The sequence below is a fragment of the Anoplopoma fimbria genome, unplaced genomic scaffold, assembly GCF_027596085.1.
Source record: "Anoplopoma fimbria isolate UVic2021 breed Golden Eagle Sablefish unplaced genomic scaffold, Afim_UVic_2022 Un_contig_9955_pilon_pilon, whole genome shotgun sequence".
In the NCBI taxonomy this organism is placed as follows: Eukaryota; Metazoa; Chordata; class Actinopteri; order Perciformes; family Anoplopomatidae; genus Anoplopoma; species Anoplopoma fimbria.
Genome location: NW_026554216.1, coordinates 25,001 through 38,492, shown reverse-complemented (window position 1 = coordinate 38,492; position 13,492 = coordinate 25,001). Strand labels below are relative to the sequence as shown.

Here is a 13,492-nt window from a genome sequence, read left to right as displayed (position 1 = left end):
ATAATGGTTAATAATGGTTAATATAGTTTTTTTCTGTCTGTAAATATTATATTTCAGTTATTGTGTTTTTCTACTGTTTTTATTGCTTATTTATAATACTTGTTTTTTTATTTTATTTTTACTTTTTATTTTCATTTTTATTTTTATCTTGTCTTTCTTTACTATGTCTCTTGTGTGCACTTTAACTCTATGCTGCTGTAAGCCTGCAAATTTCCCGCTGCGGGACTAATAAAGGATTATCTTATCTTATCTTATCTTATCTTAAATACTAACAAACACATAGTTGCTGGTCCTGCTGACCTCAGATCAGATGTTTAAGATTCTTCATTTCCATCAGATGAAGTTTCTCAACACATTTAAATAAAATAAAATAAAAAACTTTAAATGTTTTAAAGTCGTTCAGTCGGTTGAATAATTCTCTTAAAGATAAAATGTTCTGGTCTCTGATAATAACAATATTTCATCAGTTAATCGCTTTGTTAATCTGAATCAAATGTTCAGCCGTCTGATTGGACAGAAACAAACCTAATGAAATGATCTATCAGACGTCATGATCAATAATCAATAAACCTTCTCTGGTTAGTTCAGGTTCTCTTAGTTCATGTCTTTTTTTCAAGTGAACATCTGGAACAATCAGCTGCTAGAGGTCATGAGACCAGGACCAGTACCAGAGTCCCAGTGAAGACCAGGACCAGTACCAGAGTCCCAGTGAAGACCAGTACCAGAGTCCCAGTGAAGACCAGGACCTGTCAGAGACCAGAACCCGTCCTCCTGAGTCCAAACCCCATGAAACCAGAACAAGGACTGGATGAGTCCAATCAAAACCCTTAAAGGGCCAAAACAGTCCATAAAAGCAGGCGGGACCGGACTCTTCAGTTCTTTCTCACTTTCTTTAATCAGTAACATTTAAAACACAAACATCAACAATTATTTACATATTTCTGGAAAATGTAAAAACTGAACTTCGTCGTCTTCTCGTCTCGTTCTCAGATATTCTTTAGTTTGTTTGTTTGATCTTCTGGTCCGTCGTGGATCAAAACATGTCGGTGGTTCCGTTACGGGTCTGGTGGTCTGGATCCTCTCAGACGCACCAATCAGACGCTGTTTACTTTTGTTGTGATGTCACATCTGCTCAACCAATCATGAGCCATGCCGTTGCCTCAAGAACTTGAAAGTACCTGAACCTGTATCCAGTATCGGATCCAGACCAGGATCCAGATTTAGTTCCAGGACCTGGTCCCTCCAGACGGCGTCAGGTCCTGAAACAGCATCAGAACCGGAGAGGACAGCCGTGTTTCAGACGATCAATAAAGCTTCTGTTCAATAATCAAACGCTTGTTTGTCTCCACGGCGTCCAGTAGAAACCAGTGCTCCCAGTGCGCCGGTGTCAGTGGGGGTGTGGTCCGCTGTGGGTCAGGACTCGAGGCAGCAGGGACTGGACCGGGTGGTGGGCGGGGCTTCGGTACAGGTAGAGGTCCGGTGTGGGCGGGGCATGAGGGAACAGGAAGTGAGCTGGCAGGAACATCCGTCCGGCTCCGGCCAGCAGCTCCAGCCCGACGGCCGACTGCCGCTTCCACTTGGTTCTGACGGAGGAAACCCGCTCGTTACATTAATGACCAATAATCATCTTCATGTTTACAATAATGTAACAACAACAACATGAGAGGATCTCTGAACTGTTTTATAGTTCTTATCGTCGACGTTCTCCTTATTTTCTTCTGCTCAAAAGATAAAATATCAGCTTCATTTATTTACGTAGAAGTTCACATTTAAAACATTTTTAAAATATAATTTTTTTAAATCCAAAAAAGCAAATACATTTTTTCTCTGTTTGACCCAAAAAAATCTTGAAAGAAATAAAATGTGTTTTAAGTTGAGATCTTTGACTCAAATTGTCCAAATGACTCATCAGACGATCCGGCCAATCACAGGACAGGATTCTCTGTGAGGGCGGAGCAATAAGGATCAATAAATAATAAATCAGTGCTGTGATTCTGAACTAAAAGCTCCATGTTTTGTTCCTGCATTCATTATTAGGTCTAACCCTAACCCTTACCTCCTGTTCTGGGACCAGGTCTTGTGTTTCTTACCTCCTGTTCTGGGACCAGGTCTTGTGTCTCTTACCTCCTGTTCTGGGACCAGGTCTTGTGTCTCTTACCTCCTGTTCTGGGACCAGGTCTTGTGTCTCTTACCTCCTGTTCTGGGACCAGGTCTTGTGTCTCTTACCTCCTGTTCTGGGACCAGGTCTTGTGTTTCTTACCTCCTGTTCTGGGACCAGGTCTTGTGTCTCTTACCTCCTGTTCTGGGACCAGGTCTTGTGTCTCTTACCTCCTGTTCTGGGACCAGGTCTTGTGTTTGTTACCTCCTGTTCTGGGACCAGGTCTTGTGTCTCTTACCTCCTGTTCTGGGACCAGGTCTTGTGTCTCTTACCTCCTGTTCTGGTTCTTGTGTTTCTTACCTCCTGTTCTGGGACCAGGTCTTGTGTTTCTTACCTCCTGTTCTGGGACCAGGTCTTGTGTTCTTACCTCCTGTTCTGGGACCAGGTCTTGTGTTTCTTACCTCCTGTTCTGGGACCAGGTCTTGTGTCTCTTACCTCCTGTTCTGGGACCAGGTCTTGTGTTTCTTACCTCCTGTTCTGGGACCAGGTCTTGTGTTTCTTACCTCCTGTTCTGGGACCAGGTCTTGTGTCTCTTACCTCCTGTTCTGGGACCAGGTCTTGTGTCTCTTACCTCCTGTTCTGGGACCAGGTCTTGTGTCTCTTACCTCCTGTTCTGGGACCAGGTCTTGTGTTTGTTACCTCCTGTTCTGGGACCAGGTCTTGTGTTTGTTACCTCCTGTTCTGGGACCAGGTCTTGTGTCTCTTACCTCCTGTTCTGGGACCAGGTCTTGTGTTTGTTACCTCCTGTTCTGGGACCAGGTCTTGTGTTTGTTACCTCCTGTTCTGGGACCAGGTCTTGTGTCTCTTACCTCCTGTTCTGGGACCAGGTCTTGTGTTTGTTACCTCCTGTTCTGGGACCAGGTCTTGTGTTTGTTACCTCCTGTTCTGGTACCAGGTCTTGTGTCTCTTACCTCCTGTTCTGGGACCAGGTCTTGTGTCTCTTACCTCCTGTTCTGGTACCAGGTCTTGACCTGGGTGTCGCTGAGCTGCAGTGAGGCAGCCAGCTCCATGCGGTCCTGGACACTCAGGTACTTCTGGTTCTGGAAGCTTCCTTCCAGCTTCGACAGCTGCTGGTCGCTGAACGCCGTCCGAGCTTTACGAGGTTTCTTCAGATGTTCCATCAGCGGGTCTGAGGCCCCGCCCCCTGAGTGATTGACAGGTAGAAATGACATCACATCAGACCATCAGGAGTTTATTATTACTGGTCTCTGGATGTCTGCTGGACCTGAATCTGTTTTTAAAAATGATCTGAAGTGAAAACATTCAGTAAATAAATGTGATCAATACAAAGAGATGAATCATTGAAGTAAGTCTCCTTGTTGTCTCACATCACTCTGAACTGAAGGAGACTGAATGTTAACGCGTGCTGCAGACCTCAAGGGGCCTTGAACGCCCCACGGTGAGGTCATAGCGGGGTCAGGCTTTATCCAGACCTGGTTCCAGGTCTCACAGAGACCCCCAAAGGTTCAGTTTGTACATTAAATGGATCAGAAGAGGATTTTATGAACAGATTTACCTTCAATGACACATTTAGATTCATCACCAGGTTCAAACTGTTTAATCTCATCCTCATCACACTGTTCATCTTTTATTTATTATCAAAACCTTTATTTCTGTCATTAAACCACATTAAACCACATTAAACCATAAACCACATTAAACCACATTAAACCATAAACCATATTAAACCATAAACCACATTAAACCATAAACCACATTAAACCATAAACCACATTAAACCATAAACCACATTAAACCATAAACCACATTAAACCTTATTAAACCACATTAAACCATAAACCATATTAAACCACATTAAACCACATTAAACCATAAACCACATTAAACCACATTAAACCATAAACCACATTAAACCATAAACCATATTAAACCACATTAAACCATAAACCACATTAAACCATAAACCATATTAAACCACATTAAACCATAAACCACATTAAACCACATTAAACCATAAACCACATTAAACCTTATTAAACCTTATTAAACCACATTAAACCTTATTAAACCACATTAAACCATAAACCATATTAAACCACATTAAACCTTATTAAACCACATTAAACCACATTAAACCATAAAACCACATTAAACCATAAACCATATTAAACCACATTAAACCATAAACCACATTAAACCTTATAAACCACATTAAACCTTATTAAACCTTAAAACCACCACATTAAACCTTATTAAACCACATTAAACCTTATTAAACCTTATTAAACCACATTAAACCTTATTAAACCTTAAAAACCACATTAAACCTTATTAAACCACATTAAACCACATTAAACCTTATTAAACCTTATTAAACCTTATTAAACCACATTAAACCACATTAAACCTTATTAAACCATATTAAACCTTATTAAACCTTATTAAACCTTATTAAACCACATTAAACCTTATTAAACCACATTAAACCTTATTAAACCTTATTAAACCACATTAAACCTTATTAAACCACATTAAACCACATTAAACCTTATTAAACCACATTAAACCACATTAAACCTTATTAAACCTTATCAAAACCATATTAAACCACATTAAACCTTATTAAACCTTATTAAACCACATTAAACCACATTAAACCTTATTAAACCTTATTAAACCATATTAAACCTTATTAAACCACATTAAACCTTATTAAACCATATTAAACCTTATTAAACCTTATTAAACCTTATTAAACCACATTAAACCACATTAAACCACATTAAACCTTATTAAACCACATTAAACCTTATTAAACCACATTAAACCACATTAAACCACATTAAACCTTATTAAACCTTATTAAACCTTATTAAACCATATAAACCACATTAAACCTTATTAAACCTTATTAAACCATTATTAAACCACATTAAACCTTATTAAACCTTATTAAACCTTATTAAACGAAGAAAGATGAACGTGTAATAAACTACTGAAACTTTTAAAATCGTATGAATATAAATAAACAAAGGATCACTTTGAGCTGAATGTGTGAAATTATTATTGATGAACACATCAATTCACATTAATGCCTCAATTAATATGACTTGAGGGTAAATTCATTTATATTTGCAAATTATTATTATCATTATTATTATTATAATTATTATAATAATAATTATTATAATAATTATTATTATAATAATAATTATTATTATTATGAATATATCTGACATTAGATATGAGATCACTTTCTCTCACCGTCACAGCCGCTCACACTCTCATCCTGGAAGTCTTCCGAGGACCCGACCCGGGTCGGTCGGAGTAGACCAGTCCCGGGTCTGAGTAGACCAGTCCCGGGTCGGAGCAGGGCGGGCAGTCCGCTAAGATGTCCCGGATGAGGAAGGAGGAGCCGCGGGGCTGGAGCTGCTGCAGCCGGGGAGCAGGCTCTCTGTGCCGGGGAGCAGGCTCTCCGTGCCGGGGAGCAGGCTCTCCGTGCCGGGAGCAGGCTCTCCGTGCCGGGGAGCAGGCTCTCCGTGCCGGGGAGCAGGCTCTCCGTGCCGGGGAGCAGGCTCTCCGTGCCGGGGAGCAGGCTCTCTGAGCTCCGGAGGGTCTGCCCGGGAGAGCAGAGAGTCGATGCGGAACCCGGAGCCTCCGGAGGAAGAAACCTCCATCTCCGTCCGGACTCAGGTGAGCTGGACTCAGGTGAGCTGGACTCAGGTGAGTTTGAGGACTCAGGTGAGCTGGACTCAGGTGAGCTGAGGACTCAGTCAGGTGTTCAGCAAGAACTGTTCCACTGTGACGTCACATAAGATGGGACTCACAAAATAAAAGTGAAACTGTTAAACTGCTGATGATGATTATTGATCCAATAATCATCATCAGCAGAGAGAGAGAGAGAGAGAGAGAGAGAGAGAGAGAGAGAGAGAGAGAGAGAGAGAGAGAGAGAGAGAGAGAGAGAGAGAGAGAGAGAGAGAGAGAGAGAGAGAGAGACAGAGAGAGAGAGAGAGAGACAGACAGAGAGAGAGAGAGAGAGAGAGAGAGAGAGAGAGAGAGAGAGAGAGAGAGAGAGAGAGAGAGAGAGAGAGAGAGACAGAGAGAGAGACAGAGAGAGAGAGAGACAGAGAGAGAGAGAGAGAGAGAGAGAGAGAGAGAGAGAGAGAGAGAGAGAGACAGAGAGAGAGAGAGAGAGAGAGAGAGAGAGAGACAGAGAGAGAGAGAGAGAGAGAGAGAGAGAGAGGAGAGAGAGAGAGAGAGAGAGAGAGAGAGAGACAGAGAGAGAGAGAGAGAGAGAGAGAGAGAGAGAGAGAGAGAGAGAGAGAGAGAGAGAGAGAGAGACAGAGAGAGAGAGAGAGAGAGAGAGAGAGAGAGAGAGAGAGAGAGAGAGAGAGAGAGAGAGAGAGAGAGAGAGAGAGAGAGAGAGAGAGAGAGAGACAGACAGAGAGAGACAGAGAGAGAGAGAGAGAGAGAGAGAGAGAGAGAGAGAGAGAGAGAGAGAGAGAGAGAGAGAGAGAGAGAGAGAGGGAGAGAGAGAGAGAGACAGAGAGAGAGACAGAGAGAGAGAGAGAGAGAGAGAGAGAGGAGAGAGAGAGAGAGAGAGAGAGAGAGAGAGAGAGAGAGAGAGAGAGAGAGAGAGAGAGAGAGAGAGAGAGACAGAGAGAGAGAGAGAGAGAGAGAGAGAGAGAGAGAGAGAGACAGAGAGACAGAGACAGAGAGAGAGAGGTTTGTTGTGTGATGTGAAGAAAAAAGGATGTAAGGATTTATTAATCTGCTCCTTCAGCTGAAACTGTGTGTGTTTAAATGAGGACGTTGTGTTTCTGGTATTTTTATTCTCTTTATTCTCTTAAAGCTTCTTGTTTACTGTTTATTATCTGATGATCGATTCAATAAATAATAAACAAGTTTTGCTCCTAAAGACTTTAAATATCCAGTTATGAGTTTACAACATGAACAAAAGAGTTGAACAGGAACCAGAACCAGCTTATAGTTAGGACTGGTTCAGGTCTATAGTTAGGACTGGTTCAGGTCTATAGTTAGGACTGGTTCAGGTTTATAGTTAGGACTGGTTCAGGTCTATAGTTAGGACTGGTTCAGGTTTATAGTTAGGACTGGTTCAGGTCTATAGTTAGGACTGGTTCAGGTTTATAGTTGGGGCTGGTTCAGGTTTATAGTTAGGACTGGTTCAGGTCTATAGTTAGGACTGGTTCAGGTTTATAGTTAGGACTGGTTCAGGTTTATAGTTAGGACTGGTTCAGGTCTAGAGTAGTTCTGGTTCAGGTTTATAGTTAGGACTGGTTCAGGTCTATAGTTAGGGCTGGTTCAGGTCTATAGTTAGGACTGGTTCAGGTCTATAGTTAGGACTGGTTCAGGTCTATAGTTAGGGCTGGTTCAGGTTTATAGTTAGGACTGGTTCAGGTCTATAGTTAGGGCTGGTTCAGGTCTATAGTTAGGACTGGTTCAGGTCTAGAGTTAGAGCTGGTTCAGGTTTATAGTTAGGGCTGGTTCAGGTCTATAGTTAGGACTGGGCTGGTTCAGGTCTATAGTTAGGGCTGGTTCAGGTTTATAGTTAGGACTGGTTCAGGTCTATAGTTAGGACTGGTTCAGGTCTATAGTTAGGACTGGTTCAGGTCTATAGTTAGGACTGGTTCTGGTCTATAGTTAGGACTGGTTCAGGTCTATAGTTAGGACTGGTTCAGGTCTATAGTTAGCTCTGGTTCTGGTCTATAGTTAGTTCTGGTTGTGGTCTATAGTTAGCTCTGGTTCTGGTCTAGAGTAGCTCTGGTTCTGGTCTAGAGTAGTTCTGGTTCTGGTCTATAGTTAGCTCTGGTTCAGGTCTATAGTTAGCTCTGGTTCTGGTCTAGAGTAGTTCTGGTTCTGGTCTAGAGTAGCTCTGGTTCTGGTCTAGAGTAGTTCTGGTTCTGGTCTAGAGTAGCTCTGGTTCTGGTCTAGAGTAGTTCTGGTTCTGGTCTAGAGTAGTTCTGGTTCTGGTCTATAGTTAGTGCTGGTTCTGGTCTAGAGTAGTTCTGGTTCTGGGGTCACAGATGGAGAACAGCAGGAAGGGTGGTGAACGTGTTTTATTTGTATTAATGCTGAACGTTTCCTCCGGTCAGTCCAGACTGTACGTCCCCAGACCATGAACTCCTCTCCTGGACACAGAGTCTGACTGATGGGCCCTGAACGCCCCGCAGACGAGCCTCCTGGTCCCTGAAGGTGTCCACAGCAGGAGCAACCTGAGGAGGAGAGAGGAGGGAGAGAGGAGAGAGGGAGGAGAGAGGAGAGAGGGAGAGAGGAGAGGGAGAGGAGAGGAGAGGGAGAGGAGAGGAGAGAGAGGAGGAGGGGAGAGAGGAGAGAGAGAGGAGGAGGAGGAGGAGAGGGAGGAGAGAGAGAGAGAGGGAGAGAGGAGAGAGAGGAGAGGAGAGAGGGAGAGAGAGAGAGGAGAGAGAGGAGAGGAGAGGAGAGGAGAGGAGAGAGAGAGAGAGAGAGGGAGAGAGAGAGGAGGAGAGAGGGAGAGAGGAGAGAGGAGAGGAGAGAGAGAGGAGAGAGGAGGAGAGAGAGGAGAGAGGAGGAGAGAGGAGAGAGGAGAGAGAGGAGAGAGAGAGAGAGAGGAGAGAGAGAGAGAGAGGGAGAGGAGAGAGGAGAGAGAGGAGAGAGGAGAGAGGAGGAGAGAGGAGAGAGGAGAGAGAGGAGAGAGGAGAGAGGAGAGAGGTTTTTTTTAAAATCCCTTTATTGCACAACTGCAAGGAGAAACCAGATCACTGTCACATCATCACTTCAGCAATGCAAAAAAAACAACAAAACAACAAAACAAAAACAAAACAGAAACATCCCTAAAATACAACAAACAAAAAAAACGTGTTTCTGTAGTCAGAAGCTTACATTCAGCTCTCCTTCACCCCCCACAGAGCATAAAACCCCTCCAACAGCCCATATGTGACTGAAGCCCTGCATATCGTCCATCATTTGATAATAGGCATGTTCCACCCTCAGTCGGGCCTTCAACAGGCCCTTCAGAACCAGCACCGGCTCCACACTACCGATACTCTGAACCCGGTTCCTGCGTGTTAGCCAGATGGCCAATTTGGCAGAACCCGATATAAAGTTCACCAATGTGTGTACATTCTTCTTCTGAGCACAGTACTTTGGGCCAAAAATAACCAAATCAAAAGAAAAATTCTCCCCTAGACCCTGAAACCACTTTTTTAAAAGCTCAAACAATACTGTCAGCCGAGGACACTGAACGAATAAATGCACCAGGGTCTCAATCTGGGAGCAGAAAATACACTCCACCCCCTGCTCTGGATCCAGGTGTGCTCTGTACCTATTGGTAGCTATTGCTCCATGTACAATCCTCCACTGGAGGTCTGCTGTCCGTTTTTCAACGGGCAGCTTGTACAAAGACCGCCAGCTGCCTTTCGGGGAAACGTCTGGACCAAAAAAATCTGTCCACCTCGACTCCTGCAAGCCTGCCAAAGAGCGCAGGTTCAAAACCTTGGAGCAGATTTGGTACAAATCCTTCTTCCCTGCAGCCTGAAAAATCTCCAGGTGTGGGGTTGTGAGAGACAGCAGCTGACCTCCTCCCTCCTGCCACTCCCCCACAACTGGGGTGATATACAGAGCGGGAAACTGTACTCTCCCTCTTCGCTCCACTGGTCACACAAAGTGCGGTCTTTTGCAAATTCTCTCAGAGGTTGTTGCAGGGCAGCACAGACTTCCTCCACAACTCTGCTGATCAACCTGATGGAGGTGATGTTACTTCTCTCTTTCAAGGCGTCCACAGATGTTGCCGTCATCTTCATCAGATGGCCCAGCTTGGTGCAGCTAGCCTCTCTAAGACAGGCTCGCAGGCTGGCAGATTGCAGTGTTTGAGTCCTTATGAGGTCATTATAAAACAAAGGTTCCTCAAACAACCACATGCCCGGAGTCTCATTTGTGGCACGTGCAACCTTAAAAATCTGCCATGCCTGCAATACCGAGCTGTAGAAAGGTGTCAGTCCAGTTAAGTCCACATCCTCAAGCTGTAGAAGGAAAAGCTGTTTATCGTAGCCCAATCGCCCAGCTCTCTTCAGCAGCAAACGAGCTACGTCAAACCAGCTTGGCCCGCAATTTTCCAGCAGCCTTTGTGCAGTCTGAAGTCTAAAAGATGCAATTTTTGCCTGGATGTTAATCAGTCCCTGCCCCCTTCAGCCACAGGCAGGTAGAGTGCTGCTGCCCGGACCCAGTGCCGGCCAGACCAGAAAAAGTCCAGGATGACTCGCTGAACGTCCTCCATCAGGCCTCTCGGTGGCGTCAGAGCAATCAGCCTATGCCAAAGAGTCGAGGCGACCAGGTTATTGGCCACCAGAACTCTTCCCCTAAACGACAGCTGGGGTAGCACCCATTTCCATCTAGACAAACGAGCGCCCACTTTCTCCTTAACGCCCTCCCAGTTCTTGTTTTGAAACCCCTCAGTGCCCAAAAATACTCCCAACACTTTCAGGCCTTCCTTCCCCCACTCAAGACCTTCAGGCAGACTGGGCACTGCCTGAGACCTCCACTGTCCCACCAATAAGGCTTCACTCTTTGCCCAGTTCACCCGAGCAGATGAGGCCTTTTCAAACAGGGACAGGGTATCCTGCAAACACTGAACATCCCCCTGGCTGGAGACAAAAATATTAACATCGTCTGCATACGCAGAAACAGTAAGTGGACGATCAAGATTAATGGACCCCGGCAGTGAGAGACCACTGAGCCGACCTCTCAACATGCACAGCAAGGGCTCAATAGCTAGGCTATATAATTGACCGGAGATAGGACAACCCTGTCTTATCCCTCGCTGAACAGGGATTGGCCGACTCAGCCCTGCCCCCATCCTTACCATACATTGAGCACCACTATACAATAAACCAATCCAGGCCAGAAAACCATCACCTATACCAAAAGCCTTAAGTGCAGAAAACAAATAAGTGTGATCCACCCTATCAAAGGCCTTCTCCTGGTCCAAAGAAACAATACCAAAATCAACATTATGGGATCTACACACATCAATAATATCTCGAATAAGGAAAATGTTGTCCATAATTTTCCTATCAGGTACACAATAACTTTGGTCTGTATGTACAAGTATTCCCAGGATGTCCTTAAGTCTGTTGGATAGGGCTCTGGAAAGCACCTTATAGTCCGTGCAAAGGAGAGCAACCGGCCTCCAGTTCTTAAGTAAGGCCAGGTCTCCTTTCTTGGGAAGCAGGGAAAGCACAGCTCGCTGACACGAGACAGGAAGCGATCCTGTTCTGAAACATTCCAATAAAACCCCATGTAAATCATGTCCAAGGATATTCCAGAACCGCTTGTAAAAGTCAGTGGAGAGACCATCAATCCCTGGTGCCCGCCCTGATGCCATCTGATTGACAGCGGCTGTCAACTCGTCCAGAGTCAGCTCAGAGTCCAGAGCAGCTTTCTCTCCTGGGATGAGTTGAGGAAGTCCCTCCAGGAGCTCCTCACGGCACTCCATGCTACACTGCTCTGCCCCAAAGAGGTCCGCGTAGAAATCCATCGCATGGGTCCTCATCTCACCCGGACTGGTAGTCACTCTGCCTCCAGGAAGCTTAAGGCAGGTCATCTGCTTCCTCTGTGCCACCGATCTCTCCAGATTGAAGAAGAAAGAGCTTGGGGCATCCATATCCTTTAGCTGGAGGAAGCGAGACCTGACAAGAGCTCCCTTCACTCTCTCCTGCAGGAGGGAGCTCAACTCCAATCTCTTCTCCTGCAGCCGATGACCCGTGGTGGGATCCAAAACCCTGTGTGACCCCTTTTCAATGTTCCTAATACTGACTTCAAGCTCCTGAATTGCTGCCTTTATCCTAGCAGTCGAGTGAGAGGTATATTGCTGGCAAAAAACACGAATTTGGGCCTTGCCAACTTCCCACCACAGCTTCAAAGAAACAAAATCTGCTTTCCTAGATTTCCACTGCTGCCAAAAATTCTCAAAGCTTTTGCAGAAAGTACGGTCCTGCAGAAGTTTACTGTTAAAAGACCAGTAGGACCGCACCCTTTCACCTGGCGAAATGACCAAATCTACGCTGACATAGTGATGGTCAGTGAAGCCAACTGGACTTATGTAACTTTTGATTAATCTAGAGCTGAGACTTTTGGAAACGTAGATCCTATCTAGTCTAGCTGCACTTACCCTGTTATTGCGGACCCTCACCCATGTGTATTGTCTGGATTGGGGGTGTTTTACCCTCCATGTGTCCAACAGATCCAGGTGTGCGATGACACCGCTAAGGCTCTGGGATGACTGTGGGTGGGGTTCTTCACTTGTCCTGTCTATAGTAAAATCCAGGGTACAATTAAAATCCCCGCCAAAGATGAAATGATCATGCTGGTAATTCCCCACCTCACTTTCCAGCAGGGCGAAAAAACCCACTCTTTCTGTTCCTCGATTTGGGGCATAAATGTTAGCAAAGCAGAACACAGAGCCCTCTATTTCTGCCCTGACTATCAAAAACCTGCCCTTCACCACCTCAGTAGAGGATAGAACCTTTACATTGGCATCTTTTCTGAACAGAACAGCTACCCCTGCACTAAGGTTGGTGCCATGACTAAGGGTACATGAACCCTCCCACCATAAACCCCAATCTATCTCGTCTGCTGGATTAGTATGAGTCTCCTGCAAAAACAGCACATCAACCCTTTTTTGAGTGGCGACTTCAGAGATTAATGCCCTTTTGTGTCTGTCTCTCCCTCCACCATTGATGTTCAAAGACCCTATTTTAAGGCTCTGCATAGCGGTCAGAGAAGAGAAACAGATACAATGAACAAAGCAAGAAACAATAAAAGAGGAAAAACACCGTGTGGTACATGATCATGTTACTTTTTAGTCTTCTTAGCAGTTTTACCTTTTCTCGCTTTCCTCAGAATTGTAATATGCTTTTTGAGGCGAAAGCGTTTCTTTTCATCCAAGAGGTCAAAACCGACCAATCTTTTCAGTACATTAACCGATCTGATGAACTTTTCAGTGTCACTGAAGTAGTCATTCAGTCTAACAGACTTTTTAAATGTCACATCCAGAAAATGATTGATTTCCTCCAAAGAATAGAGATCTGTGTTCCTATTGGAAGCTTCACCTATGCTAGATACTGTATCTGACTCAGAGTCATACTCCATGTCCTCCCCTTCACAGGATGCCTGACTACTTAACATACCCTTTCCTTCATTGGTGATCACAGTGGGATCTCTGCCTGTACAACTTGTGGAAGCTGCTTCAGTGCCTGCAGACTGAGAACTGCTCAGGTTCTCCGCAGCCACAGGAGCCTGCTGTTTCTTAGGCTCGCTCTGTTCCTCACTATCCAAGTCAACCTCCTCAAAATGAGGCACCGGTGGCACCGAACCAGT

General features: G+C 44.8%; 2 protein-coding genes across 2 annotated transcripts in view; both read right to left on the bottom strand.

Moving 5' to 3' along the window:
• Positions 1-974: 974 nt before the first annotated feature.
• Positions 975-3,286, bottom strand: LOC129117030 (barH-like 1 homeobox protein). The gene is made up of 2 exons (XM_054627615.1): positions 3,104-3,286; positions 975-1,583 (listed from the first exon to the last, which is right to left on the bottom strand). The coding sequence occupies exons 1-2, from the start codon at positions 3,277-3,279 to the stop codon at positions 1,388-1,390; spliced, it is 372 nt and encodes a 123-aa protein (XP_054483590.1). The 5' UTR covers positions 3,280-3,286; the 3' UTR covers positions 975-1,387.
• A 4,902-nt stretch (positions 3,287-8,188) lies between these two features.
• Positions 8,189-13,492, bottom strand: part of LOC129117029 (cilia- and flagella-associated protein 77-like) — a 16,088-nt gene continuing 10,784 nt past the window's right edge. Inside the window, 2 exon segments of the mRNA XM_054627614.1 lie at positions 8,189-8,297; positions 8,299-8,352. Coding sequence (XP_054483589.1) covers positions 8,229-8,297; positions 8,299-8,352 — 123 coding nt within the window. The 3' untranslated portion in view covers positions 8,189-8,228.